The sequence below is a fragment of the Alexandromys fortis genome, unplaced genomic scaffold, assembly GCF_014885135.2.
Source record: "Alexandromys fortis isolate MF-2015 unplaced genomic scaffold, M_Fortis_MF-2015_v1.1 scaffold_71, whole genome shotgun sequence".
Lineage (NCBI taxonomy): Eukaryota > Metazoa > Chordata > Mammalia > Rodentia > Cricetidae > Alexandromys > Alexandromys fortis.
The window spans coordinates 4838437-4865923 of record NW_026067954.1 but is presented as its reverse complement, the minus strand read 5'-3'; the positions used below and the strand labels follow the sequence as shown (position 1 = coordinate 4865923).

At 46.0% G+C, this 27487-nt stretch overlaps 1 protein-coding gene across 3 annotated transcripts in view; it reads right to left on the bottom strand.

Annotated features, from left to right (window-relative positions):
• Window positions 1-734: 734 nt before the first annotated feature.
• The window catches only part of Loxhd1 (lipoxygenase homology PLAT domains 1), a 137616-nt gene continuing 110863 nt past the window's right edge, over window positions 735-27487 (bottom strand). For all 3 annotated transcript variants that reach the window (XM_050151703.1, XM_050151704.1, XM_050151705.1), the window contains 4 exons: window positions 16636-16806; window positions 12005-12137; window positions 10794-10952; window positions 735-1215 (listed from right to left, as the gene is read on the bottom strand). In XM_050151703.1, the coding sequence (XP_050007660.1) occupies window positions 735-1215; window positions 10794-10952; window positions 12005-12137; window positions 16636-16806 (944 nt within the window). The remainder of the gene's footprint in view (window positions 1216-10793; window positions 10953-12004; window positions 12138-16635; window positions 16807-27487) is intronic.

The following is a 27487-nucleotide window of genomic DNA, read 5'->3' as shown; positions in this document are numbered from 1 at the left end:
TGGCAGAGAAGGGTGTGGACTCTGAGCTGAGGATCCTCTCCACATTGTGATGGGGGGGGGGGTGAGGGGTCTGAGAGGAGCAGAATGAGGGGGGCAGATAGAGAGACAGAGAGATAGACAGATGGGGGGGGGACAATCAAGGTGTCAGGACCTGAGAGCACCCATTCTCTAGGCCTCTGCTCGGTGGTGGAAAGAAAATCCGATTTTCACAAGCCCATCGTCCCTCCTTACGCTTCCTCCTGCGGTTTGTCTGCATTTGCCTCTGGCTTTGTTGGGACTGGGGGAAACATACACTTCTCAGCACGCAGATGCTCAGATGAGTTCTCGGTGGGGCGTGGTTGGTAATAATTTAATTAGCCCAGCTTTTTTTGGGAAAAAAAGTGTTAATTAGTTTTTGCTTAAAATACACGTCTTGATAACCTCTTCTCTTCTCCACTTGTCTCCCCTGAGTGAAGCCCCGATTTTCCATCCACACCCTGCAGCAAGTCCCAGCCTGGGCACCACTGCTATTAAAAGGAAAGGAAATTAAAAAAAAATAGTTTGTATAGTCATGGATTATGTCATGTGACGAATATAATTCCTGTGTGGAAAGGTGGAGGACCCCACAGTCACTTGCAAGGAGCAGCCTCTGATGAGTGCCGGACCTCAGGTCGGCGGCCATAGCCCAGCTCTGGAGGTCTTGGGAGATGGCTGAAGAACACAGGGTGGAGGTTAAAAGGTGGGGCCAGAGCATCTCAGACAGACGGGAAGAGATCTCGCCAGGTGAGGCCATCCCCGCGAGACTTGTCCAGCCACCTGCCACAGGAGAAGATGGTGGCCACTCCGGTGCTAGTGTTGGTGACCTCCACCTTCTCCACCAGCCAGCCTGAGTAGTAGCCGCTGGCGTCATGCTCCAGCCGGACCTGGCGCAGCTCTCCCAGCTCCAGCGTCTCCAGGAAGAAGCGGTCAGTGCTGCCCCGCTCGAAGAGGTTGCGCGTTTTCTGTTTCAGTTCCCGCTTGCCCGTGTCCCCATTCGCTCCAAAGATGGTCACAAAGACGTTGGCGTCTGTGCCCGCCCCTGGTTCGTAGCCCGTCGTCACAATGATCTCGTACTTGACTGGTACCAGGCTCTGGATCTTACTGGCGAAGCTCTCTGTCGTCTTAGTAACCTCAAATACCTTGAAGTATTTCCTCTTCCTCTTGAGGGGGATGAGGCAGTCACAGTTAAAGAAGTACCTGGCAGAACATTAAAGAACACACAGACGCCAGTTCAGGAGATGCCCCAGGGGTTCCCTTCGTCTCCCATAGCCTCCAACCATCATTGCAACCAAGATACCAAGCGAGGTTGGATGCCCCATCCTTCCAGTTGCTCCTTGTTTCTTCTAATTCTGCTCTTGTTTAATAATTCATTCCACATGAAATCCAAAACCCAGGCCTGTTGGCCCTGTCTTTCAAATACACCTAGAACGAGCTGGTCTGTTCACCTACCCCACCTCCTAGTATCTCCCTGCTGACTCTGCTCCGGTCCAAATCACCATCCTTTTCAAGACGAATGTCTAGGACCTGTTAACTGGGCTTTGTGCTTCTTGCTCCCTAGCTCTGGAATGAACAACTGCTTCCAGTTCTTCCCAATCCAAATTGGTGTAGCAGGCTGTCTTCTAGGCCTCTCTGAACTCTCAGCAGCTGTGATTCCCCACCCACAGGAGACTAACACAAGATGAAACCCATTATCATTCCTTCACGGAGTGGGGGAGGGATACATGAGGTCCCACCTCTTCCTGGGCATTTATAGACAGTTAACCATTGCTCAGGCTGGGGTGGGGTGGGGGAGCTAGTAAGGTCTTGTCTCTCCTTGAGAATTTATAGGTAGTTAATGGTTCTGATGGGAGGTCTCATGAAGTCTTGCCCCTCTCTGGAGACAGTTAGGTTGTCAGTTCTTGGAGGAGAAAGTTTTTCTCCAGTTGTTTAGCTGCTTATCACTTTCCTATGCTCTTTTTAAGTAACCCCAATTAAACTCACTGGTTCACCAGTCTAGACATGGATGGAATAGCCTTTCTTTGTCCTGCCATTGGTTTCCTGTCTGGAGTGAATAGCTGTTTGCTCATCTCCCCAGGAAACGTTCCCACAACACTAATAATTCAGCAGAGTTTGAAATAAGCACTCCCCGTGCTTGCTAATGACTTCAGGAAGGCAACAATGGAAAAGTGTGCCCGGAGGTGAAGACACCGGGGATCAGCTGGAGAGCAGCCATCCTAAGAGGCACTCCACAGGAGCAGTGGCAAGGAGCCAGCTTTACGAGATTCCTTCTGGGCCAGATGCTCGGCTCACACTGCGAACCCAGAGCAAGTGTCCAGGACTAGACTGCAAAGCTGCTGGCAGAATACCTCTAGATCAAATAGAGGAAGGAAGCGTGACTCGAAACTGCAGTGTTGAGCAAAGGGGCAATTTCCACTGGACACGTGGAAGCAGGACCAGCACTTGCCCTCCACACTGTGGTAGCCTGCACAGACGCAGGACCTGTATCTGCCCTACCTCCAGAAGAACCTCCCAGAGGAAGGATTTAAACCAGTACCCACCCCTCCCTCCGTCCCCCATGAGAACACACACAAGACAGGACCCACAGCACCTGCGCCAAGCGTCTGCCCAGGTGAGAGCCCACAGAGGCAGAGGCAGCTCTAGGCACACAGAACACACACAGGTGGATCCTATGCCTGTGATCCACCCCTGAAATGACTAGAACCAATTCCCTCCCTCTGAAACCTCTAGAGAGTCATCACATAGGCAGAATCAGCACTTAGGTCCTGCAAGGAACAGACTGCGCAGGTCGGTGTGGCATGGAATTGGGAGTCTCCTTGCCCCCATTTCCCAAGTGTTGAGATTGTTTTACGTTGCTGATTACCTCTCTCTCTCTCTCTCTCTCTCTCTCTCTCTCTCTCTCTCTCTCTCTCTCTCTCTCTCTCTCTCTCTTTTCTGAGGTCAACCTTGGATGGAATTCTTCTACCTGAGTATCTGTGTAGAGGCTCTTTCTGAGCCAGGGTCTCTCCCTGATTAGTCTAGGTTTGTCAGTCACTGGACCTCAGAGAGCTGGCTGTCTCTGCTTTTCCAGCACTGTGATTACAAGTGCGTGGCACCATGCCAGGCTTTTCTGTGGGTCCTGGGAATCAGGCTCAGGTCCTTGTGTCTGCATGGCAAGGACTTCCTGACTAAGCCATTGCCCAGCCCCAACTGTATTCTTTTACTACATTCTCTTTTGATTCTATACTCACTTGGAGCTGCCTTATCTTCTCCTTTATCCATTTTGCTCCCCCTGCGTTTTCTCTGTTGCTCTAACACTAATTTCTAAAATTTCTCTGTGTCTTTACTTCCCTCCCTACCTTAAGCAACTAATATCTTAGGATATGACATTCTACCTGTGCTTCTTACTTCCCCCAAATTATTTATGTTGAAGGGTGATTGCTTTAATCTGACTTCTGCTATATTCTCATAGGTCTAAATATTGCTTCTGGTCACTATGAAGACAGGATTCTACTCTTCGAGCAAAGCTGGAGAGCAAGCATGTAGACCTGGTGTTTAGCCACACACCCAGGTCAGTGAGGATGAATGACATCTTAACCCTTCCACAACCTACCACTACCTGAACATTCCAAATAGACTGGACAAATGCATGATTAAAAGTAACAAGAAGCATTCAGTCTTCAACCTAATACACAAAACCCAATGCAGAAACCCAAGAAATATAAAAATATCAAGCAATGCAACTCCTGAGAATCACTAATTCCACTATAACAAACTACAGTAAATGTAGATGGGATAGAATCCTAGCAAATAATTAAGAATGATAAGAACATTTCACAAAATCAAAGAGGAAACATGTAAGTCCCAGAATAATCACAAAGGGAACACACATTTTAAAAACTGAAGAATAAAATAAAGAAGTCAATACAGGCTATTAAAGTGACATTCAATACAGAGAAACACTCCAAAAAATGGGGGAGGCGGGGAATGGAAATGAAAAGCTCAGTAAGGAAAAAACCTTCAGGGGAGAGATTCACCAACAGAGTAAATTAAGTGGAAGACAGAGTATCAGGGCTTGAATGCAAAGTATAAATTAAGACATTCAGACAATTACAAAAATAAAATGATAAGAAAGCACAACAGAAGAGCCAAGACCTAAAAGATGCCACAAAAGACATAACCTTAGAGATTGGAGAAGTTCAAACTAAAGGTATAGAAACCATCGTCAATAAAACCATGGCAGAAAGCTGCTTAAACCTAGAGAAGCAATGATCAGTAAAACACAAGAGCCATTGAGAATGCCAGACATAAAGGACCAGAAAAGAAATTCCACACATCAAACTTTAAACAAAACATGAAGATTACAGAAATGAATTGAAGACTTCAAGAGCGAAGTGCCAAGTAATACACAAAGGCAATTCCATAGGCGTAACATAGGTGTAGATTTCTCAACAGAAATTCTAAAACCCGGGACGGCATGGGACAGTATATTTGAGCTCTGAAAGGCAGTAACTACTGACCCTGATTACCATATTCAGCAAAATCATCCTTTATAATTTAAATAAAAAGAAAAACTTTACATAATAAAACAAGCTAAAGAAATTCATGACCACTATGCTAGCACTACAGAGGATATTTTAAAGACTGTTTCTACCATAGTGAAAGAAATATCCATGAGGTCACAGGAAAGAATAACTACACTGGACCAGCATATGAGCAAATAAGAAGGGGATACCAAATATCACAAAATAACAAAAAGACAGTAGCCAGGGCAAAGTTTTCAGTAATAACTACAGATATTAATGATCTTGATCCTCGAATCAAAAGGCATAGACTAGTAGTAGATTGAATTTAAAAATAAGGTCCATCTATCTACTGCCTACAAGAAACCCACCTCACAGCCGGGCGGTGGTGGCGCACGCCTTTAATCCCAGCACTCGGGAGGCAGAGGCAGGCGGATCTCTGTGAGTTCGAGACCAGCCTGGTCTACAAGAGCTAGTTCCAGGACAGGCTCCAAAACCATAGAGAAACCCTGCCTCGAAAACCAAAAAAAATAAAAAAAGAAACCCACCTCACTGCAATATATGAGCACAGCTTCAATGTGAAAAAGTGGAAAATGATATTCCACACAAATGGAATTAGAAAGCAAGCAGGTGTAGTCATACTAACGGCTGGCAAAATAGGCTTCAAACCCAAATTAATTAGAAGAGATAAAGAAGGTTGCTTCATATTGATTAAGAGATCAGTCTACTAAGAGGATATTGTAATTGTAAACCTATATGCATCGAGTATTGATACATTAACTTTATAAAACAAACACCAATGGATGTAAATGTGCAGATTTACCTCAACAGAGTAACAGTGCTTCACTCTCACCAACAAACACATCATCAAATCAAATTAACAACACAGTAACAGTGCTCCACTCTCACCAACAAACACGTCATCTGACAGACAAATCAAATTAACAAAAAACACCAAAGAACCCTCACAGCTAAATGCCACTGCAGACCAAATGGACTTAGCAGACAACTACAAAATATTCCACACAAACACTGCAGAACACATTTTTTTCTCAGAATCCCATGTAACTTTCCCTAAAATAGATGACATTTGAGGGCACTAAACAAATCTTTAAAATACAAGAAAATTCAAAGGATTTCTTATATCCTATCTTTTTTTCAATTTTTGAAAATATAATTTAATTACAACACTTCTTCCTTCCTCTTTTCCCCCCCGAAACTCTACCCCATGCCCCTCCCCACTCTCCTCCATTGTATCCTGTCTTATTGCAACAAAATAAAATCAATATGAACAGAAACAATAGGACATAACTCGTGGGGGCTGAACAAAATACTGAATTATAAATGACTCATCTAGGAGATCGAGAGAAAGTAGGGCTAGGGTATTTCTACCTACAAATCATTACGTTCAAGAAAATCAGAGAGGTCTCAAATACAGTTTAGTGATGCACCTTCAGGCCTAGGAGAAACCAGAACAAGCCAAATCCAAATTAGTAGATGGAAAAAAAATAATAAAGATAAGGCAGAAATAAATGAAATGAAAACCAAAAGAATAATATGAAGAATCAATGAAATAAGGAGTTGGTTCTTCACAAAGATAGACAAGATTGACAAACTTTTAGCCAAACTAACAACTGAAAAAGAAGACCCAGACCAATAAAATTAGATATCAAAAGGGAGACATTACTGTTTAGGTGGAAGCTCTGCTTCAGGCCCCCCCCCCCTCCAAACCCTGCTCCTCAGAAAGCCCACCCAGGGGCAGTCCCTCTCCTTGAGATGCTCAAGACTGTACCTACAGGGTATTTAAAACCCAGACCCTAGACCTGCCACGGGGTTTCTTTCCTGCTTTCATCCCCTGAGAATCACCCAGGAGTTGCTTTGTTCAGATTAAACCTGGTGTTATTAATTCAACTGGATTTGGCTTATTGCATTGGCGGAGAAACACACAAAAACCCAGGGATTTTCAAAATACTTATCAATTACAACAGATATCAGTGAAATTCAGAAGATCATTAAGGCATACTTGGGAAACTTATATTTGAGCTTGTGAGACAGCTAAGTGTTGAGGGTGCTTGTTAAGGGGCCTGACAACCTGAGTTCGATAGTAGGAACTCACCTGATGGAAAGGGAGAATCAACTTCCACAAGCTGTCTGTCCTCCCACCTCCCCAACCCCGTCTCAATCTCTCTCTCTCTCTCTCTCTCTCTCTCTCTCTCTGTATTAAAAAAAAGAAAATACAGAAGAGCTTAATTTCTATATGCACACACTTACAAAAATTAAACCTAGATGATACAAACAACTTAAATAGACATATAACAGCCAATGAGATGGAAGCATAAATATGAAGTTTCTGAAGGCCAGGTTCAAATGGATTCATTGGTAAATTCCATATGTGTAGTCAAAACACTCATACACATAAAACAAAATAAATCTAAAAGCAATTAAAAGCACAACAAAGGAAAAGATTGGCAAAGAGAAGTGATAGCCCATAGAATGGGAGAAAAATCTTTCTTACTTATACATCTGCCAGAGGATTAATATCCAGACTGTATAAAGAACTTCAAAAAAAGAAAACCCACTAAATTCTGAAGAAGTGACAACCTAACCAATACTTGGAGTAATAAAATAAGCTTTTCTTAAAAGATAAGGTAAAAATGGCCCGGGAATATGGGAAATGTTCAGCATTCTTAGCCATCAGGGAAATGACATCAAAACTACATTAAGACTCCAAAGACTGTAACAAATTAAAAAATGGCTTCTAAAAATGGTGAGAGTGTGGGGGAAAGGGGACCTTTAGACACTGCTGGTGGGATGTAAACTGTCCAGCCACTGGGAAAGTCAGTACAGGATTTCTCCAAAAAATAAAAAAAAACTGCTCCTCCTGGATATAACAATCAAGGATTCTAAGTCCACACCCATGTTCACTGCAGTACTGTGCACATGATGAATCCAGCCTCATGCCTGTTCACATGAGCGGAGGATGGAATAAGGCATGAACACGCAATGGAGTTTCATTGAGCCACAAAGGAAAGGAAACTATGTCATTTATTTTTCTGGAAAATAGATGCAAGAAGAAATAATCATATTAAGAAAATAAGCCAAACTCCAAACTACTAAAAGTCACATTTCTCTTCCTTAGAGATCCTAGGTTTTTATAAAATAGGTACACAAATGTTATGAGTATATAGGTGTAGGAGGAAGAGTCGGGGAAGGAGGAGATCAACCGAAAGGGGTACATGAAGGAGAAATGGTAAAACCCATGGTGTACTTGAAAGAAATACAAAACCCAATCCTATATGCTCTGAAAAGATGCAAATAAAGAATTAAACACATTTTTTGGATCTGTTCATTTATTTTGTATCTTTGTGCTTGAATGTGGGCAAGCGCCTGCCATGTGGAGGTCAGAGGACAGCCTGTGGGAGTGGTCTCTCTTTCTACCATGTGTGCTCGGGGATAATATCAAGGTTAGCAGGCTTGGTGACAAGACATCTACCTGCTGAGCCACCTCTCAGGCCCTTGATGCCAAGAGAAAATTTTTCACTGGGAAGAAAGGAAGAAAGAAATTTTGAAGGGGAAAAAAAATGAAGGTTCCTCGCAGGAAATTTTTGTTGTTTTGAGATCTCTCTTCGTCAGATTTATCACTTGATGTGTTTGGATTTTTTTTTTACATACCAGAATATCTTCAAAGAAGATGCACGTTCATTGTTCAGTTTAAAATTCTTCTAAAATGTGGAGCTTCTGTTTTGCACAGATTCAGTCATATTCATAATTGAATGTAAATGCACATATTATATGGTCACATGCGTGGGTTTCCAAGTATGGTCTCTCTCTTCCTTTCTGTTTGGCTGCGTCTCTTTCTCTCTGGTTCCTACTGCAGCACCCAACCCTTACCTTAGATAACCCTCATGACAGCCGAGAGTGCAGCCTGCCAAACTTCCTCCCTTCCACCCCTTCTGACAGACCCACGTACACACAGACATATGGGGACGTCAGTGTTCTCTTTTCTGCACGGCATCGCACAAAACGTGTTTTCCTGCATCTTGGTCTCCCCCCTTGATAATACTTCCTGGGAGTTGATCCAAGTCATCTGGTACACATTTATATCATTATTTTAAATGGCTTAAAAAATTCCCCGGTACAGATACAAGGACACGTTTCCTAAGAGAACTAGAAACATTGCCCAAGACGTGGAACTCAAAGCCAGTGGGGTCGAGGCTCTGGCTGGATGTGGGGGAGGGGGCCTGTAAGAATGAAGGTGAAAACAGTGAGCAAAGAGGAAATGAACTGGCTTGAAACTCAGGTATAGCATAGTCACTATGGACACTGCACCCATAGGAACGAGAAAATATTGGGGAGAATGAGGTACCCAAAATGCTCCCTCCTGATGGCTGTCTCTGATGGGTAGGACCTAGGGACATGTTGCTGTCTTTTACCCACTCTTTGGTCTTGTTTGAATTTTATAATGATTATCTATTGGTTACACTATTCAGATAAAACAGTATAGGATTTTGGTTTTTTAAAAAAAATGGATAAAAACCTCTCTGTGCATCCTTCCACTGGAACCTTCAGGGTATTAATGATGAACAAGAATGCCAAGGGCTGAGGATGCAGCTCAGTGGTTGAATGCTTGCTATGTAGTATGTGCATGGCTCTAGGGTCTATCTGCAGCAGAAAAAACACACGTGCACACACACACAGAGGCAGAAAAAGCACACACACGTGCACACACACAGAGGTAGAAAAACACACACACATACATATACACACAGAGAGATATTAAATAATAAGATTATCCAATACAGAGGGACAATGCACAGTGTTGGTCAATGGGGTCCCTTAGACCCCCAATAAATACAAGTTATGGCCATTGCTCTTCTTCACTCACGGAAACAAGATGGTAGACACTACTCACTAGAGTAACAGGAGATGGAGCTACCTGGATGTTGCTTCTGTGTGGGCAGTGACGTCCTTCCTAGGGACAGGAGGGGCTTCACTGTGGAAAGAGCAGGGACAGTTCCAGGAAGCAGCATGGTGGGAGAAAGGCCAGAAGTGGCCCTGGGTGAGATGGCCTACAAGCCATCAAGGGATGCTAGTCGTGTGGTCCCCATGTGGCTCTGCCTTACCCTACCAGGTAAACCTTGGCGTTGGCTTTCCCCACTAGGCATCCTTTTCTTCTCAGCGTCTCCCAGGCCTTCCAGTGCCATAGAGAAGTGGTCCCAACCTTCCTAATGCTGTGACCCTTTATGTGTTCCTCATGTTGTGGTGACCCCAACCATAAAATTACTTTTGATGTTACTTCATAACTATAATTTTGCTACGGTTATGAATCATAACGTAAATATCTGTGTTTTCCAATGGCGTTAGGCGACCCTATGAAAGAACAGCTCAAGCCCCACAGGTTGAGAGCCACTGCCTTAGGGTCTTTTCTGGTCTGGTGTAACAGTACCAGGTGGTTTTAACTATACCAATTGACAATTGTGGCTGTGTTGCTTAGGTTACTAAGGCAGCTCTTACTCTCTCAGAAATGGCCAAGTCTCCAAAAGACCCGGATGGCAGAAATGCAAAGCCACCAGCACCTGGAAAGTAGGTGTGGTATTGAATGCCTGGGTGGCCTGTTCTTGCCCATACAAGTCACCCTCATTGAGAGCTCCTAAGCCTCCGGCACACCAGCCTCGTCTCTGTGTCATTATAGAAGGAAGGAAGGAAGGAAGGAAAGAAGGAAGGAAGGAAGGAAGGAAAGCAGTAAAGAAAAGGCTCTGAGAGCTGCTGCTGTGTGCCTTTCTTGTTCTGGTAAGGGAACCTTCCTGGATTGAAAGGCAGGAGACACCCAAGGTCACATGATCGAGTCTCCCGTCTCTGGTGGCAGATACATACATAGTTCCGATACCTCCATCACAGGGGTTCTCAACCTATGGGTTGTGACCCCTTTGGGGGTTGAATGACACTTTCACAGGGGTCACATAAGAGCACCAGAAAACATAGATATTTACATTATGATTCATAACAGCACCAAAATTATAGTTATGAAGTAGCAATGAAAATAATTTATGGTTGGGGCCGCCACGCCATGAGGAACTGCATTAAAGGAGGGCAGCATTAGGAATGTTGGGAACCACTGCCCGGCCCATAACAGCTGCTTCTTCTGTCCTGCCTTACAGGTTTATATCCACAAACCAGGTAACCTTGGTCTCGAAGGACACACCTTCCCACACATTGCCCTCTCGCCTGTGCGTGGTTGAAGTGTCCACTGCACCCCAGGCTCAGCCCAGTACATACACATTTCCATACTCCATCTCAGTGATGGTGATGGTCTTGACGTGCCAGGCAAGTTCTCTCTTGGGGATGAATCGGTCCTCCCTGGCCAGGTGGCCCACGCAGAGGGAGGCGATGTCTCCCAAGAAGATGCTGTCAAACTCAAATGTGTCCGTGCTCCCCCTGCAGACAACCAAGACGTGATCAGTGAGCTGCCCAGGCCTAGTGATGCTGCCCAGGCCTAGTGAGGCAGGCAAACAGGGAAAACCTACTGTGTTCCAGGGTGGCATGGAAGGATCGTGCAATGCAGTAGCCGGCCTGGTGTTCTGTGAGGGATTTGGGCTAGCTTTAAATCAAGAGAGAGACAATGAAAAGTCCCCTCAGCTCCTGGATTCCAGCATGTAATCACTAATCAGGCTGGAACCTCGGGGAGGCTGAGGAGCTGCAGAGGAAGAAGGAAGAACCTTCTACTAAGGGCCAAGTTTTGAAAAATCTTACGATGAGCGTAGTGGGGTGTTGGGGAATCTACCTGGATGGAATCTGAACCCATGAGCACATGGTAGTGAGGAGGCAGGGTGTGAGCAGTCTCTTGGTACTAGCGTGAGGAGCACAGACTCTGTCCTCGCCGGAGGGGAACTTGAATAAAAGGTTGAGTAAACAGAATGGGCCGTCCTGCCAAGCTTGCGTGTTGGAACCTAATCCCGTGTGACGGAACTTGGAGCGAGGCCTTTGGAAGGTGAGTAAGTGCTGAGGGTGGAGACTTTGTGAATGGAATCTTATAGAACAAGCCCCAGGGAGCTCCCGCACCCCGTCTGCTGCAGGAGGACACAGTGAGAGGACCCCCCATCTGCGAACCAGGAGGCAAGTATCACCAAATCTGCCAGTAGCATCAAGAATCTGGGAAAGAGATTTCAGTTTTTGTAAGCCATTCTGTTTCATATGGCAGCTTTCTGGGCTAAGATAAAGGAGGTTGAGCGGGAGTGGGGGTGGGGATGGGGGGGGATGGAGACTTTGTCGTTCTGGCAGGAACAGAGATGCAGTGTTCAAGCCACTAAGGCCTCCCAGGAGAAGCAGGGGAGACCTCTGGGTTGGGACGTGAGATAATACGTTCAAGGGAATTGCTGGTCTGACACACAGTAGGCACTCAACAAGTTCTTTCTGGTTAGTCCCTCAGTGGGGGAGATTATTGAGGTCTCTGTATTATTCTCCCCACTCCCATCAAGCACCTTCCTTACTTCCGAAAGGCCCGCTGCCTGGAAGAATTCTCCACCAGGAACTCCTTGGATCTGTTCTTCCTGCCCTCCAAGATGAGCCAGACATTCTCTCTGGTTTCGCCCCCGTTGCCAGTTTCTATGACAATCTCGTAGGCTGCAGGGAGGAGGCGGGAGAGGGTCAGCAGCAGGAAGCAGCCGCTTGCTTGCCATCTGCCAGTTCTTCCCCCTCAGGGAATTTTCTCTGGCCTTAGGCCACAGTCTAGGTGTAGGAGGCAAGTTAGCCTTGCTGATACTCAGGCACTGTAATCAGAACCAGCGACTCCGGGACTGCAGTGGGCAACCTCTTTGTTGGCAGGTATGGGAACGGCAGCCATGGGGAAGGAAGCAGGTTAGGAGGGGCTCTCAAGAGATGTTGGGGCCTGGTTCTCATAGCCAATGAGTCACTAAACTAAAATGTAAGAAACCACATCCCCAGAAGCTGAAGGAAAAGAGGCAGGCCTGGCTAAGGAAGGACCCTGCGAAGACCCAGCAGGCTACGGGCCCAGAGAGCACACAGCCCCATTTCCCTCAGCCTCACAGTGGCCCCTGCCTTGCTGTCCCCGACATGACTGCATAAGCCCCTCTCCACCAACCTCCATAGAAGGGATGCCAAATGTCAGGAGTACCAGACAGGTGACTAGAATTTGCTTTCTAGCTCCAGGCATCGAGCTCAACCCTGACCACCCATATCACCTTAGCCAAGGGCTCCTGGAGCCAGGGTGCTGCTGGATTAGGGGAAGAGCTGTTTTCATGCCCTCTCCTATCTCAGCTCCTAGTGCTCTCTCTAGCCTCTCATCTCCAAGCTCCTATAGAGTGAGCTCCTCCACGCGCCCTCCACCTGAACGTGTCCGCTTCTTCCTCATCTCCTCCCGCTTTTTTCCATTCCACCTTCTCAGGGCGGTGGATGCCAGTGCCCTAATTAAAGTGGTAGCCTGGTCCCCACCACTCCCGGTCTGCCTTGCCTCACTGTTATATCCTCTTATTCTCATCATCTTTAAGGACCATACACCATTTCATTTATTCATCGTGGCTTATTGTACTTCCTCCCCCTTCCCAAAGGCACGCATGCCCCATTAACAAATTTCCAACTGCCAACAACAGTGCCCAGCACTTGGGCACTTGGCAGGCCCTCAGTAAATATATTTTTAATTTAATTTATTTTTATTTCATGTTAATGGTGTTTTGTCTGCATGCATGTCTATGTACAATGTGCATGCAGTGCCCGAGGACGCCAGAAAAGGGTGTTGCACTTACAGACAGTTGTGAGCTACCATGCGGGTGCTGGGAACTGAACTTGCCTTCTGCAAGAGCAGCAAGTGCTCTGAACTGCTGAGTAATCTCTTCAAGACCCTCCTCCCCACCCCACATCCTACACCCCACACCCTGCTGTGTGGGTAAATATTTACTGGAGGAAGGAATGAATGGCTGAGTGGGTCAAACAGGGAGCCTTCTGAGGATGGGAGCCCTTGAGCATGGCCTTGGAGGACAGCTGTGACTAAGGAGTAGAGGAGAGGATGGAGTAATGTTCCCAGGCGGAGGGAAGAACTGAGCGAAGGCATGGCATGTGATCCAGCCCAGGGATGACGCCGGCATACAGGAGTCCACGTCAAACTTGTCTGAGATGCCCCTTATACAGATAGAATAAACAGATGGGCAGTCTTGAGACAAGAACGACAGAAACACCTGACAGCCATAGAAAAATACAGGGGAGGGCAGTGTGCTTCCGGTTGGCATCCAAATTTTACTGCCTCCTTCCCCTTGTCAGGACTCTTATCCACCCGGGAGCTCCCTACCACATGCTGGGATGGGCAGAGTTTCTCTCCTGGACATATCCTGCCCTTCTCTGAGGCTATTCAGCAGTAAGAATTCAGGCTGGCACTGCCAGCAGCCAGCTTCCTGGGGTTCAGGAAAACTGTCACTAACATTCTGGAGGAAATCAAGCTGAGAAGAGAGTCACCCTAACACCAGTGGCACCTCTGGGGACAGCAGAGTTGGAGCCAGAGCCACCTCAGGTTTCCAAGTTCTGGGAGCAAACACATTTCCTGAATCCAGCATGTGCCGCGCAGAGTCCTTAATCACTCCCAGAAGCTTCCGTCGGGCCTATCAGAGAACGGAGGCTTCAAGAACACAATGAATGATGGATTCTACCACCCGGCAGAGCAGTAAGTGTTCCGTCCCCAGAGACTGGCCAGCAGAGGAACGTACTGGAGCTGGAAACAGTGCAGACGAACTGACAAAGCAAACCTAAAGGGTGTTTGAGAGTAGCAGACAGGAAAACGAAAGGCTGGAAAGGCAAAGGCCCCCTTCAGCTCGAGGGTGTTCCAGCAGGAGAGACGTGTGTTCTCCTAGGTGTGTGTGTGCACACTCACACACATGAGCATGCACTTTCGCGGTTTAAGCCAGACCCTGGAAAAACCACAACGCGACGCCTGAAGCCTTGACCTTGGGATTACACGTGAAGAGTGTTGGCAGCTCTTGGCTCTGGGTGTATGTTGGAGTTGCCTGCAGAGGTGAATGTTCAGAGATGGCTGGAGCAGTTTCAGAGAATTGGAGATGAAGCCTGGAAACAGGAAGCTGGCTGATACGAACTGATATGACAATAGATCAGCAGCACCAGCTAAGCCCAATAGGAAGAAGGCATCCTGACTTTTCTTTAGGGTAGATGAGGGGTGTTCAGGGCTCAATGAGAATGCGATATAGAATTCCTTCACACCAAGAAGGCTTTGTTCAAGCCCAAGGGGCGGTTTAGACTCATAGACTGGGTGCCCAAAATGACCGCAGGGTCACCAGCAGGGAAACTTGGGAGGGAATGGGAATGTCCTCTGAAGTCAGAGTGAGGCATACTTGTGACTGTCCAGGGTGGATTTGTCTCGACCTTAAATAGAGGCAGATGAGAGTTGGGACCAAGTTCAGTGGGTGAGACTTCCAGGACCAGCTGGCACCGGGAAACAAGGGTGTGGCTACCTGTCTGTCCCCATGTGAGTAGTGCAGGTTTCCATGACGCTTCCTGCACAGTCACTACAGTGACAGGTGGGGCCAGGCCCTCTCCTGGCTCCCTGCTTCTGCTCTCCTACTTTCTGCATCCGCAGAACTCACTCCACCCCCAACAGCCCGAATCCTGCAAGTAATGGCAGCCATTTGGCTGTTCGGAAATCTGAGAGGGAGAGTTGGCAACGGAGACGGGCTTCGTGGAGTATTCCTCTTCTAAACACCGATGGTCTGAGCAGTCCCCAGTGCTCATCCTGTCGTTCGTCAGGAGCTTAAGCTCCCCCTCTGACTGTCTCACAAGGCTCTGTGTGAAGAGAGTGCCGCTCCCATTCACCCAGCATGTATTCACTGAGCCCCAAGGTCCACAGCACTGCAGAGGGGGACACACATGGGTGACACTGCCCTGGATCTGTGTAGGTCACAAAGCGAGGTATATCACCCACAGCATCCAAAACAAAACTGGGCACTCAATAACCCTTAGAAAGTCCAATTACAGAAGCAAAGAATGCATCCTCTAAACAGGTCGTAAGTTCTCTGCCTTACAGAAGACTCAGTGAAGGAGAGCTCTGTTTCCCTCTGAGAGAGTGTTCATCAATGTTCACACAATCTCCACTGCCTCTCAAGACAGCTAGGTCAACCATGGGGCAGTGCGGATGGCCTGGCAGAGATGGTAGGTAGTGTCCAAGTCAAGATGCCGACTTCTCTCTCAAGTGTATAGTGGTCATGCCAAGAGATGCCCAGCCAGGGCACGGTTCTCAGATCCCCTTGCATCTGGTAGAGTCATGAGACTAGTTCTCCCAAACAAAACACAGGTTAGCATGCCAAGACGGCAGGGAGAGGGCCTTTGAGTTTCCTTTTTGCGAGAAATGTGGAAGCCACATTTTAGAAAAGGCAAAGACACAGGTGGAAAGAGTTGAGGCCCCTACATCACACCACGGAAGACAGCTCGCCCGACTCGCACATTGGACTCCACACTGGAGAAGTGAGAAGGAAACTCTGCTGTAAGAGGCTGAGAAGTTGTTGGGGCGGGGGGGCTGCCTTAATAACTGATTTAAAAAAATACCTTCTTTATTGGGATCTGCCTCTGGTGAGCTTTCCTCTCATCACCAGGCCCAGATGCTGCCCTGGGTATTACAGAAATGTCTTCTAAAGTTTTGATGGCTGTTCACCTCAGGAACTGATCACTCATTCTTTCTCTGCATCTTCCATGGGAGAGGGTGGCTGGTGGGAACCCTTGCTCTCCCTGACTTCTGTTTCTAGAAACTCCAGGTTGGCAGACATCATCACACTCACCAGTCAGAACAATTCATGATGTAAAAATAGCCCGAGAGAGCGTCACAGCTGCCCTGCCTGGCCTTTGGGTCAGCTACAGCCTGTCTTCAGTGGGGTTTCCTTTGCTAGTACCTGTGATTCAGGGCCACGAGTGTCTTAGCAGTTCTAATAATCCACTCTTAGGGAGTTTATGGAGGAATTTCCCCTGCAGACACATAGCCCCATCTCGTTCCCATTCCATTCTCTACCTGTTCTCACATACACCCCCGTCATGTTTGAGCTAACCCCTCCTCAACTAGAAAAGTCAGCCCCGAGGTCACAGTGGGCTGGGCCCACACAGTCCCACCACATACTGGTCTCTTCCAGCTCCTCACGGATCTCATTGTTGGCACATGCGAAGTCGCGGACAGTTTGTCTGTCACCCTCACTCTTGGACAGCCAGCAGTCACACTGGAAGCGGAAAGTCTCATCACGGGAGTTGTCCTTCACGTCAACATAGCTCAGGTGCCAGCCGGGAAATATTCCTGCGGAAGAGAGCATTGGAAGTGGGAAGTGCCCCCTCTCCCTGTCAAGACCTCCCTTCTTCCATCCATAACTGTGTGGCCCTGGACAAACTCCTTGTCCTCTCTGTGGTCTGGCATCCTTGTTGATGGAGTGACTAGTTGGATTAGGTGGCTTTAAGTACTCCTCCAACCTGAGGAACACAGAGGTCTTTGCAAAACGCTTAGAAGACTTATGCATCAGATTTCAGTTGTGGGCTCCAGGAAACTGCCATACCTTCCTCCTGCAAACTTCTTCCACTGAGAATCTGTTCACCATGGCTATTTCACTAAGGGACAAGGCTTGTTGCTTCTATCTGATTTATGATGGAGGTTTTCTAGACCTTTCGGGAGCCCCTTAACTGAAGGATGGATTCTGCTGCTTCCTGATCTGTGTTCTCCAAACTCCTGTCAATGACCCCATGCATCAGTTCAGGTATTAGCTCCACTAGGAACCCTTCCCCGATGTTCCTCCATCACTCTAGAGGCTACATCAAGAGTCCCCCATTCTCCGTGGTACCCTGCACCTATCCTGGGTACGCATGTTCAGATTCGTGTTGCTCTTCCCCGTGACCAGGGATGTGCACGCACAGACTGAGTCTCGGTAGGGTTTTTAGTGCTCAGTCTAAATGGGCAGATCACCGGCTGCTCCATGAATGCGGAGTGAATAACTAGGGTTTGCGCTGGGGGTTCTTGGCTGACCTGTTCAGCAGTCATCAAAGGCCCCAGAAGCTGCCATTTTCGGGGATGTGTTCCTGAATTTGACACATCTTGGGCTGATCATGAGCACGGAGCTGCTCTGTTGTAACTGGCAGGGCTTTTCTCAGAAGTGTGCCCACCACAGCAGAGCTGGCGTGTGGGCCAGTGTGGGTTTGCTTTGACAGCCGTGTGTGACTTTACCACGGTTTCCGTCATTCTCTAACTCAAGCTCACTGAGAGCGTGGAGCATCACAGGTCCCACAGAGAGAGCAACCGCAGGGCTTTGGCAGGCTGTATCATAATGTTTGCTACTCACAACTGGTCCACAAAGCAGTCCCACAAGCAGCACACAGCTGGGTTCTACTCCCACACTCCTGTCTCTCAGGACATCTAGAGCTCTGAGGCAGTTCCACAGTTACAAAGAAACCTTTTTCTCAGATCAGATACCATTCCAAAGTAACATCTCTAGAGATCCTGCTTCTGTTCCCAAGAGTATATGAAATAATTATAGATTTTAGGATGTGGATGTTACATTCATGGGTGGGATGCATATGTTAGCATTATCCAAATTTTCAAAAATATTGCTTGAGAATCTCATATATAATCATACAGGGTTTTGATCAAATCTGCCCCATCCCCTCCATTGCAATCGTTCTCATGTTCCCTCTCCGGAGTCCTCACCACTTCCCTCCCACTTCGTGTATTCTTTCAGAAACCCACTGAGCATGCTTAGTGCTGCCACTATGCAAGTGGGCGTGGGCTACGCACTGGAACATGGGTAGCCTGATCAGGGGCTGAATCTGAAGCTGGCTCTCTTTCCCCTAGCACCCACCAGTTGCTAATAGCTCTGGAGCTGGGAGTTTGTAAGCCCCTCCCCATGCATGCTGGGATTTAGGCTGACTTGCTCTTATGCTGATCCTCTGTGTAAAGCCAAGGCCCTGTAAGTTCACGTGTGCAACACCCCAGCCACGTTCATAAGATACTATTTCACAGAAGCCTTCTGCTACCCCTGGCTCTTACAACCTTCCTTCTCCATCTTCGCGACAATCCCTGTGCCTCGGAAGTTAGGGTGTGTGGCACAGATGTCACACTAAAGCTTGAGGACTCCACGTATTCTCTGTGCTTTGACTGGTTATTAGTGTCTGTACTATCAACATGTAAAAAGAGGCTTCTCTGATGAAGGCTGAGTGATGTACTAATCCATTTGTATAAAGGTAACTGTGGAAGGGCAGTTTAATACTGTGTCCATTAAGCTGAATTCTCCCCTGGGGCCTATTGCCTGCCCAGCCGTGGGTTCGTGGCCCAGTTCACAGTATAAGCTATCAGTTCTGTCTTGTGGAATAGGTCTTAAATCTAATCATAAAGCAGTTGGTTCTCCTCAAAACACTTGTGCCAATATTGTAGCAATGGGCATAGCATGCCAGCCTAGTCATTGTTGTACCTTTCAGCACCATAGCTGGGTAAGACTGCCGTTGACTTTTCTCTCCCAACATAGCACCTCTGGCGCTATGGAAGCTAACCAGCAGGGAGAAGGCTCCAGCTTAGAACCATGCTGATTTCTCTGGGCTTTCTATGACTCAAGTATATGGTGTCTTCAAAGTAAAATCATCGCATCAAATTAGCAGTGGCAATAGTTTGCATTGTTTTATGGGTTTATGGAACCCCCAGCCCACACTTTGTGCTTCATAGCCAAATCTGGAGAGGCATCACTCCCTGGTACAAGGTGGCTCCATTTAGACTCCCTTTATAAGTTGTGCATCTATTTTAAGAAGCTCCTACAGCTGTAGGTTTCATATGGCTTTTACAAAGGTCTTTGGTGTTGTTTATGTCTCACTGTGTTTCTTTTTTTCTTTTCTTTTTTTTTTTTTTTTTTTTTTGTGAAATCAGCTCTTCACTGAAGAAGGAGCGAGGTGTAAAACACTGTCACATCAGGCAGCCGTGAGGTGAGTTAGCTTATTCGTGAACTCTCTTTGTACTTGATAAATCTTTCTAGCTTTTCTACAAACTAGGGCCCATCCCACCTGTAGGTTTATGGATTGGCCGCATGTTGGAGGTGGCTCCTGGTAGCCACGAAGCTGACCACGGAATTATGAGCCTCCATGCGTGCAGCACTGGAGTGATGGAATGTGACGATCAGAGCCTTTCTCTTGGGGTGTCTCAGTAGAACACAGAAGGTAGGCACAGGCAGAGAAGACACATTGCTGGCTGGGTTGGAAGAGATCCACATGGAAGAGAAGCTGGGCTTTCCCTCACCTTGTGCTTGGCCATGAGTAGTGTGTGTGGGGGTCGTCTCAGCCTCACCCAGTTCCCCGTTGCTGTTAGAACTCAGCAGTGCAACTCTTTCCCCTAAACCAAGACTAGTCCCCAACTCCCTTTATATAAAAGAAGCCTCCTTGTATTCTCTGTTGATTTTCTTGCCCTGCTTTGGAAATGTTGAGTGTGTCGGACAGAGTCTAATGCCCATCTGATGGCCAAGCCTAGGTGCCTGGTGGACCAATAGGGAATCAGCTGGAACTAGCTGCTAGAGAGCTCACTTCTTGCCAAGTCCCTCTTTCGATGTCCCCATGTGTTTACACACAGAGAGGAAAGGCCCCGCACAGGTCCCCACGGTAGAATACAGACGCGTGTCCCTTTATTAATCAGAGATGTACCGATCCCAAAATGCTGGCCTCGTCCTTGCTGCTGGATAGCCGCTGAATTCCCCAACTTTCTCTCTTCTGCATGGTGCTCTTAACAACACCCCACACACCATAATGATATTTCAAAGTCATGGGTCAGCTTTTGCCACGTCACCTCATAAACCCTCCAGGGGCTTTCTTATCAGTCCGAGAAAAAGTCCCAGGCTGCTCCCCAAGAACAGCATCCCTTTCCACGTCTCTACTCTGCTACCTGAACTGCACTTCTGATACCTTGATTAACAGGATCTTGCTTACCCACTGCCTGAAGGGATGATCTCCAGGCTCCAGGTGTTGATGCTGCCTCTTGGCTGAGGTCTCTGGGGAAGGGCCTCTGTTTGCAGGATTTCCTGAGGCTTCAACACTCACTCTGTCTCCATGTGCTCACCCCTAGCTAACCTGAAGCCACTTTGTTTTCTCATCATTCTCTATCATATTGCTTGTCTTTGCCAATGAGGTTGCAAGCTCCTGAGATGAGGAGGCTGGCCTGAACTACGGTGTGCTACCCAGTAAAGCTTATTACACAGTGAGTCCACACCAAGTCTGAACAGGAGAGAACAGGAAGACAGCAGATGTGGCAGTTCTAGAAGAGGAATTTACAGCCTTACCTAGGAGGTAGGTCTGTCCTAGTACTATTGAGTATTATACCCCAAATGTCCTAAAATTCACTTTGAGTAGAAGGTCTAGCAACTCTGAACCACTGTGGGGTGCCAATGTCCCAGATGGGAGGGGGACAGGCTGAATGAGAGTGAGGCTGGTAACAGTTTGAACTTCCACACGCTCCTTACTGCCCATGAGTCTAGCGACTTTCCGCGTCTGGTGGGATGAAGGGCTCCATGCTTCCTTTAGCAGCTTTCAATCAACCCTTATGTGATAGATTCATTAGGCCTGCATTTGGCATCTCCTCTCCTCATTATGGCGACAAGTTATTCCTCTATGGTCGGTACCTGCCTCTTCTCTGCACAACATGGCTCTGCTCTAACGGCCTCTGAGCCTCTCTGCTGTTCCCATGCCCACACAGCACCTTGTTGAGCTACTTTCATCATCACCATGACCCAGCTGGAACAACTTAAGGAGGGGTTCATTTGGGTTCACTGTTTCAGAGGATAGGGTTCTCCCATCAGGGAAGGCAGGGTGGGATTTACACAGCAAGAAAGTATGGTGAAGACTCTTACAGGATGGCAGACTCAGAACGAATGACAGCCGTCCCTATTTCCTCCAGCCAGGTACGGTTTCCTAAAGGCTCCACAGCCTTCAAAGTGGGGCTGCTAACTGGAGATTGTTTAAAATATAAACCCATGGGGGATGTTTCCAGGTCAAACTGTATCATGTTTGTACTCTTAGCCATGAACACTGATATCCAGAGGAATCTTTGCTGCTGGGGTTGTAACTATGCCTTAATTCTGTTAAGATTATTTTTATATTCATGTCTGACTTCTCTAACTTCAAGGGTTGGGAATTGTGTCTTATGACCTCTTAATCGTATTACTTAACATTCCACGATCATAGAAGCGATAAATTATTTTCACTTTCAAAAAGCCAACTGTCAGTATTTTTATCCAGTGCAAACCATTGAGATTCTTCTCAGGTAGAAAGATTCACTTCACCAAGCAACACCTTCCCTAAAAATAACTCAAAAAAAGCAAAAAGCCCATCTGGGTGACTCACATTTCCTCAGCAAGATCATGGATGCTTTGAAGTGAGCTGTGGAAGTATCAGAGAGACCTGGATATGGAAGAATACAAGATTCTAGCTATTATCTTTCTAAAATACACACAAGGGCTTCATCATAGAGGCTGCCATAGGAAATCCCCTGGGATTTGGCAGATCTGAGTTCAGGTCTCAGTGTATCTGCCTAAGCGAGCACACTGTAGCATCCCCACGATGCTGTCTGAGGTCTTTCCTCTTTCTATAGACCAGCAGCATTCAAAAAAATGTCAATCATTTTGTGGTTAAAATTCTTTACTAAGCAGAGCTTTCATTTAACTAGAGGAAGCAGGAAGAGCAAGATGAATTAGAAAACAAACACCTTGTTACAATTTGCTCAGAACTGTAAGAGCTATCTGGGTAATTAGAATTAAGTAGAGGAATTAATCATTTATCCTTATTTTCTTCTTCAAACTGCACTTCATGGCAATCAAATAGCCTAGGGACAAATGTTTTTAAAAGAGAACCCCTGGCTGGTACACGGAAAAGGAATGACAGAATTATAACATCACATCTGTAATTCTAATTGATCAGCAGCAGATTAAGCCATTAGAGACAGAGTGAGTTATGGAGGGAATTTACAGTGGAGCAACCAGGCTTGCAAGTGCTGAATCTGGAATCCAGCGCTAACACCAGCACAAGCGAGACTTCTTCCCATATACTACCGTACCAATATGCAGCATCTCTCCGATACTCAGGACGCCCTCCTGTGTACCCCCCACACATTTATAAGTAAGTTTTCCCAGGACATACACTGGGAAATTGTATTACACAGTAGAAGCTGAGTGATTTCTAACAAATTGTTGTTAAAAGTATGATGATAGTGGTGTGGTTTTACAGAGAACTATCCATTTCCACAGGAGAAACACACCAAGTGTGAATGTGTCGGGGTGAAGTGTCACAGTGTTTAGGAATTAGCTTCATATCCTCTGGCAACCTGAGCAGGGTCAAGGATGAAGGGTAAAACCAAAAAGTTAAAGTCGATGTGATAAGCATGATTGTTGAGCTAGGGTGATAGGTAGGTGTGAGCTGATGTTGCTGTTTTCTTGACTTCTGTTCTGTGCACGTTCAAAAGTTTTCACTAAATTAAATAACTCTCTCCAAAGCTCAAAAGTTTTACTAATTTACACCCCCAGTAACAGATCCAGGGGATGAGAAGAGCATTATGGTTTAAGCTAACTAAATACATTTGTTTAGAATCTTTACCTTTTGGTGGAGGAATCTCAAGCAGAATACATTCATCCTCACACATTTCTATGCAAGGAAGAAATGGAGTTGGGAGAAAATTTTTAATATGAAGAAAGTATGGCAAAGAGAGCCATTAAAGACATACTCAGCAGGCTTTAGCCTCTATAACGTCTAAATATCCATCCCTGAAAGAGAAAGCTACTGCAGAGAATTGAGCAGATGACCTGATTCTTATCAGGACTTATGTCCCAGCCTCACAGGTTCACCTGCCCATGGTATTATCTTGCTTTCAGGACTGATTGGAAAGGGTGCCTCATCTCTCTGCCTACAAGGGAAAGCGAATCACGTCAACGACTCAGGATCTATTTGAATCCAAGAGTCCTCCTAGGACAAAGGCGCCAGATAGTCTTTGATATCCAAAGCAAAAATCAGCGTCGTCAAGGTCTCTGAGGAGTCTGGGATTGAATGAGATTATAGCATCTAGCTACTGTGTGGCAGGAGTGGCGCTGTCCACGGTGCTGAATGCTCTCCCTCCTCTAGAAGGGTTTTGACGGCAATGAGAGAGAATAAACTGATGCCGGGCTTTTGCACAGTAGAATATACAGCAAGAAAGCCAAGAAAGTCTAGATATGTGCACAACAACTGTCTGGATAAGTGATGTAAGCATCTAGAGGTCTTAATTATGAGTTCAGTTGAGATTTATGACCAGAGCCTTTATTATTATTATTATTTAAAAAAATCTTTAGTCCTGGAGGAAGCAATCCCCTATGGTGAAGGCAAAAAGTACATGGAAGGATTTGAGATCCTTAAAGAAAGATATAATTCAATTCTAACAAACTACATTAATTCCCTGTTATATAACAGGTAGTGGATTCACATCAGGGAAAGAACAATGGCCAAGACAGCAGAACTCATGGAGCCACAAGACAAGTGTGATGGCTGTTTTACTGCAGCTTGATACAAGCTAGAGTCACTTTAGAAAAGGAAATCTCAACAGAGAATATACCCCCAAAAGATTGACCTAAGAGCATTTTCTTCATTGATGATTGATGTGGGCATGCCCAGCTCACTATGGGTGGTACCACCCTTTGACTTGTGGTCTTGTGTGCTATAAGAGAACAGACTGAGCAAGTTATGACAAGAAAGGCAATAAGCAGTACTTTTCCATGGGTTCTGCATCAGTTCCTGTATTACAACGCCTGCCTTGAGTTCTTACTCTGAATTGCTTAGTGATAAATTATTATGTAGAACTAAAATCTGAAACAAACCCTTGCCTCCCTAAGTTGCTTTTAGTCATGGCATTCCTTTGTAACAGTGGAAACCCTAACTAAGATAGTCAAGTAAAGAGACAGAATTCAGTTACATATAGGTCAACTTTTTTGGAGGAATTTCATACAAGGCTGGACAATTTGTTTCAGTGAGAAGGTGAAAACATAAAAGCACCTTCTAACCAGTGGTGGGGAAATACAGGTATGGCAGGATGCATGCTTGGGATCACAACACACGGCAGAATGCCTGTGACTGAAATGAAGTGGAAAGTCCAGAGTGTGAGTCAAAGCCAGCCAATGATTCTATTAACACTAGACTGTTTCCTTTTTCCAAGCATAGAGAATGGCTTGTTTCTGTCCTCTAGTTCTCACAAGATTGATTTTGAGGCTGTGGAGACCCAACCTACAAAAGTTGATACCATCTTAAGCATAATGACTGGACCATTCAGCCTTGTGTTTAAGTTGTGGCAGCTAGCTTCTCTGACACTGAGCTCATGATGAGGCTGTGTCCTGGTTTACTGTGTTTTTCTAGGTCCCAGTGACCTTGGCTCTCTTTCTAGCAGCAGATCCTCTGCAGCAGACACAAGACTGAACTGGGACCCCAGGAAAGTCTTTATTGGTCTTTAAAGGTTTGTCCTTGTTGTTTTATTTTCCTGGAACTACCACAAAAAGTCACTGTTGTTTAGAAAAACAACAGAAACATATCATTTCATAATTCTGGAGTCCATAATTCTGAAGATAAGCTGTGTCCATTTTCTTTGAGTAAGCTCCTCTGACTTTTCTTGCTTCAGTGGCTCCCAGCAATCCTTGGTGTCTTTTGGCCTACAGCAGCTGGCTAGCTCCATTTCTGATCCCATGTTGCCTCCCATGCATCCTTCCATGATCTCTCTTCTTCTTGTAGGAACACATATCATCTTTGGATTTGGAACCCACTCTAGATCAACAATGATGTCATTTAAAACTAATTCTATAGCTGTATCCATAAAGATTCCATTTCCAAATATAATTGTACTCTGACATTCTAGATGAGAAAGAATTTGAGGAGCAGAAGAAAACACTTTTGGGTCTACAACACCTACTCTCTTACCCTTTGCAAAAACACTTTACTAAATATCAGACATGCTGGAAAGCATTCAAATACCTAGAAAGGAGGAAGAGCTCTCCATGATGTCTAGAAGAGTCTGGAGCCATTCATCCCAGATCCAGAAGCTGCAAGGAGCTGGCATAGAAGGTTGACCTGTTCACTCCCTCACAGAATTATTAGCTACCTATAAGAACAAACCTGGCACTGGGAATGCCAATCAAACAAGGACCCCATCCTTTAGAGATTGGAAGTCTGTCAATTGTAATTGGCAAGACCATCACAATCAGCATACTAAAAATAGAGGTATCTATAGAGAGCACAGGAGTGGAGAGTAGATTGCATCTAACTTCATTCAGCATAGTTGGGAAAATTCTCAAAGAACTTGATAACTAACCTGTATTCTGAGGGATGCAGAAGAATGTGGCAGAAAAAGGGAACTGTGGGTATGAAACTATTTCTTGGATATCAACATATGAAAAACTTGGTTTGGGCCAAATGCATTACTTCATGCAAGGTGGCCTTTAAAAAAATGGTTGATCTACAAACACAGGGAGCTATTAAAGAGAAGAGTGTAAGGAAAACAGAAAGACTTCAGAATGGAAACAATGCTCTTAGAGAGTTTCTACCATTTAAATTCAAATGTACCACAATATTTTCTGATTGGAGTGGAATTTTCAGAAATAAAAAGGCAATTCTACATGACAACAAGGACCAAAAAGCAAAGAGTGTGGCTTTCTGAGAGGGTTTCCCTGGCTTTGTGTATTGAGGTAAGGGGCTCTCAGGAGACAAGGAAGAGCCATTTTGTCTGATGAACCTGAACTCATAAAAAAAGAAGCCTGTCCTCTCCATTGCAGGCCTGAAATATTTTACTGTGTAACAAAACTTCTCATCTTGGAATTTGTAGGGAGAAACAGACATTTTATTTTAAGATTTATTTACTTTTATTTTGTATGTATGTTATGCCTGTGTCTGTATATGTAGGTATACCACATGCATGCTTCATGCCCATGGCGGTCAGAAGAGGGCATTGGATCCCCTGGAACTAGCATTATAGACAGTTGTGAAAGCCATGTAGGTGCTAAGAACTGGACCTGAGTCCTTTGTAGAGCAGCAAGTGCTCTTAACCATAGAACCACCTCTCTAGTCCCAGAGAAACATTTAAACCATTTTAAATTGCTTCACTATTTGAAAGCAAATGCTACTTCATATATCCTCTGTTGCATTTATGTCTACAGTCTATGGGGTCAGAACCAGTACATCACAGCTTGGGGTCTCAGGAGCATTGGCCAGTGGGGTTCCCCAGATGAACCTCTCCTTCACAAAACCTGTAGAGGTAATTTCTCCACCCCTCCTCTTCCTTCCCTTTAGATATTCAACTCTGAAGCCAAATTTCTCTAAACCTTTGCTTGGCTTTGCTTGAGCTGTATCTTCCCTCATTCAGCCTTATCCATAACTTCAGTCCTGTCTGCTATAGTTTAGATCTGAACTGTTCCCTAAAAGAACCATGGCTTGGTTACAGGCAGCACTACTGGGAGGCTATGGAACCTTTTAGAGGTAGGACCTGCTGAATTTCCTCAGATATGTGAGGCTGTACCGTTAAAGAAGGACAGCATCCTCTGCCACACTCTGCACCTCCGTGTCTGTGCTTTGTGCACTGGCACCCAGTTAGTGAGCTTTGGGCAAGGGGGCTGGAGGTTAAAATACACAGACACACATAGACAGAGAGACAGCGACATGGGTCATCCTTGAATTCCCCAAGAATGCCCCTTTATTGTGTTCAGGGGCAGATTATATAGAGATAGCCCCGCCCAGCCAAACCCACCAGAAACCACTCTCCTGCCATCAGGAACTCCTGAAGGTCTTGTGCTCAGAGCAGCTGTAGGCACTCAGGTCAGGGGATTACAAGAAATTCAGGATCTGGGGTCTTACTGCTCCCAACAATCCTCCTTCTTTTTGTTTTCTGGGTTCTGATATGGGAGGCTTTGCTCTGCCACAACTCCTGCCATGAGGTCCTGTCTTGTCCCAGGCACAAAGCAATGAGGTTG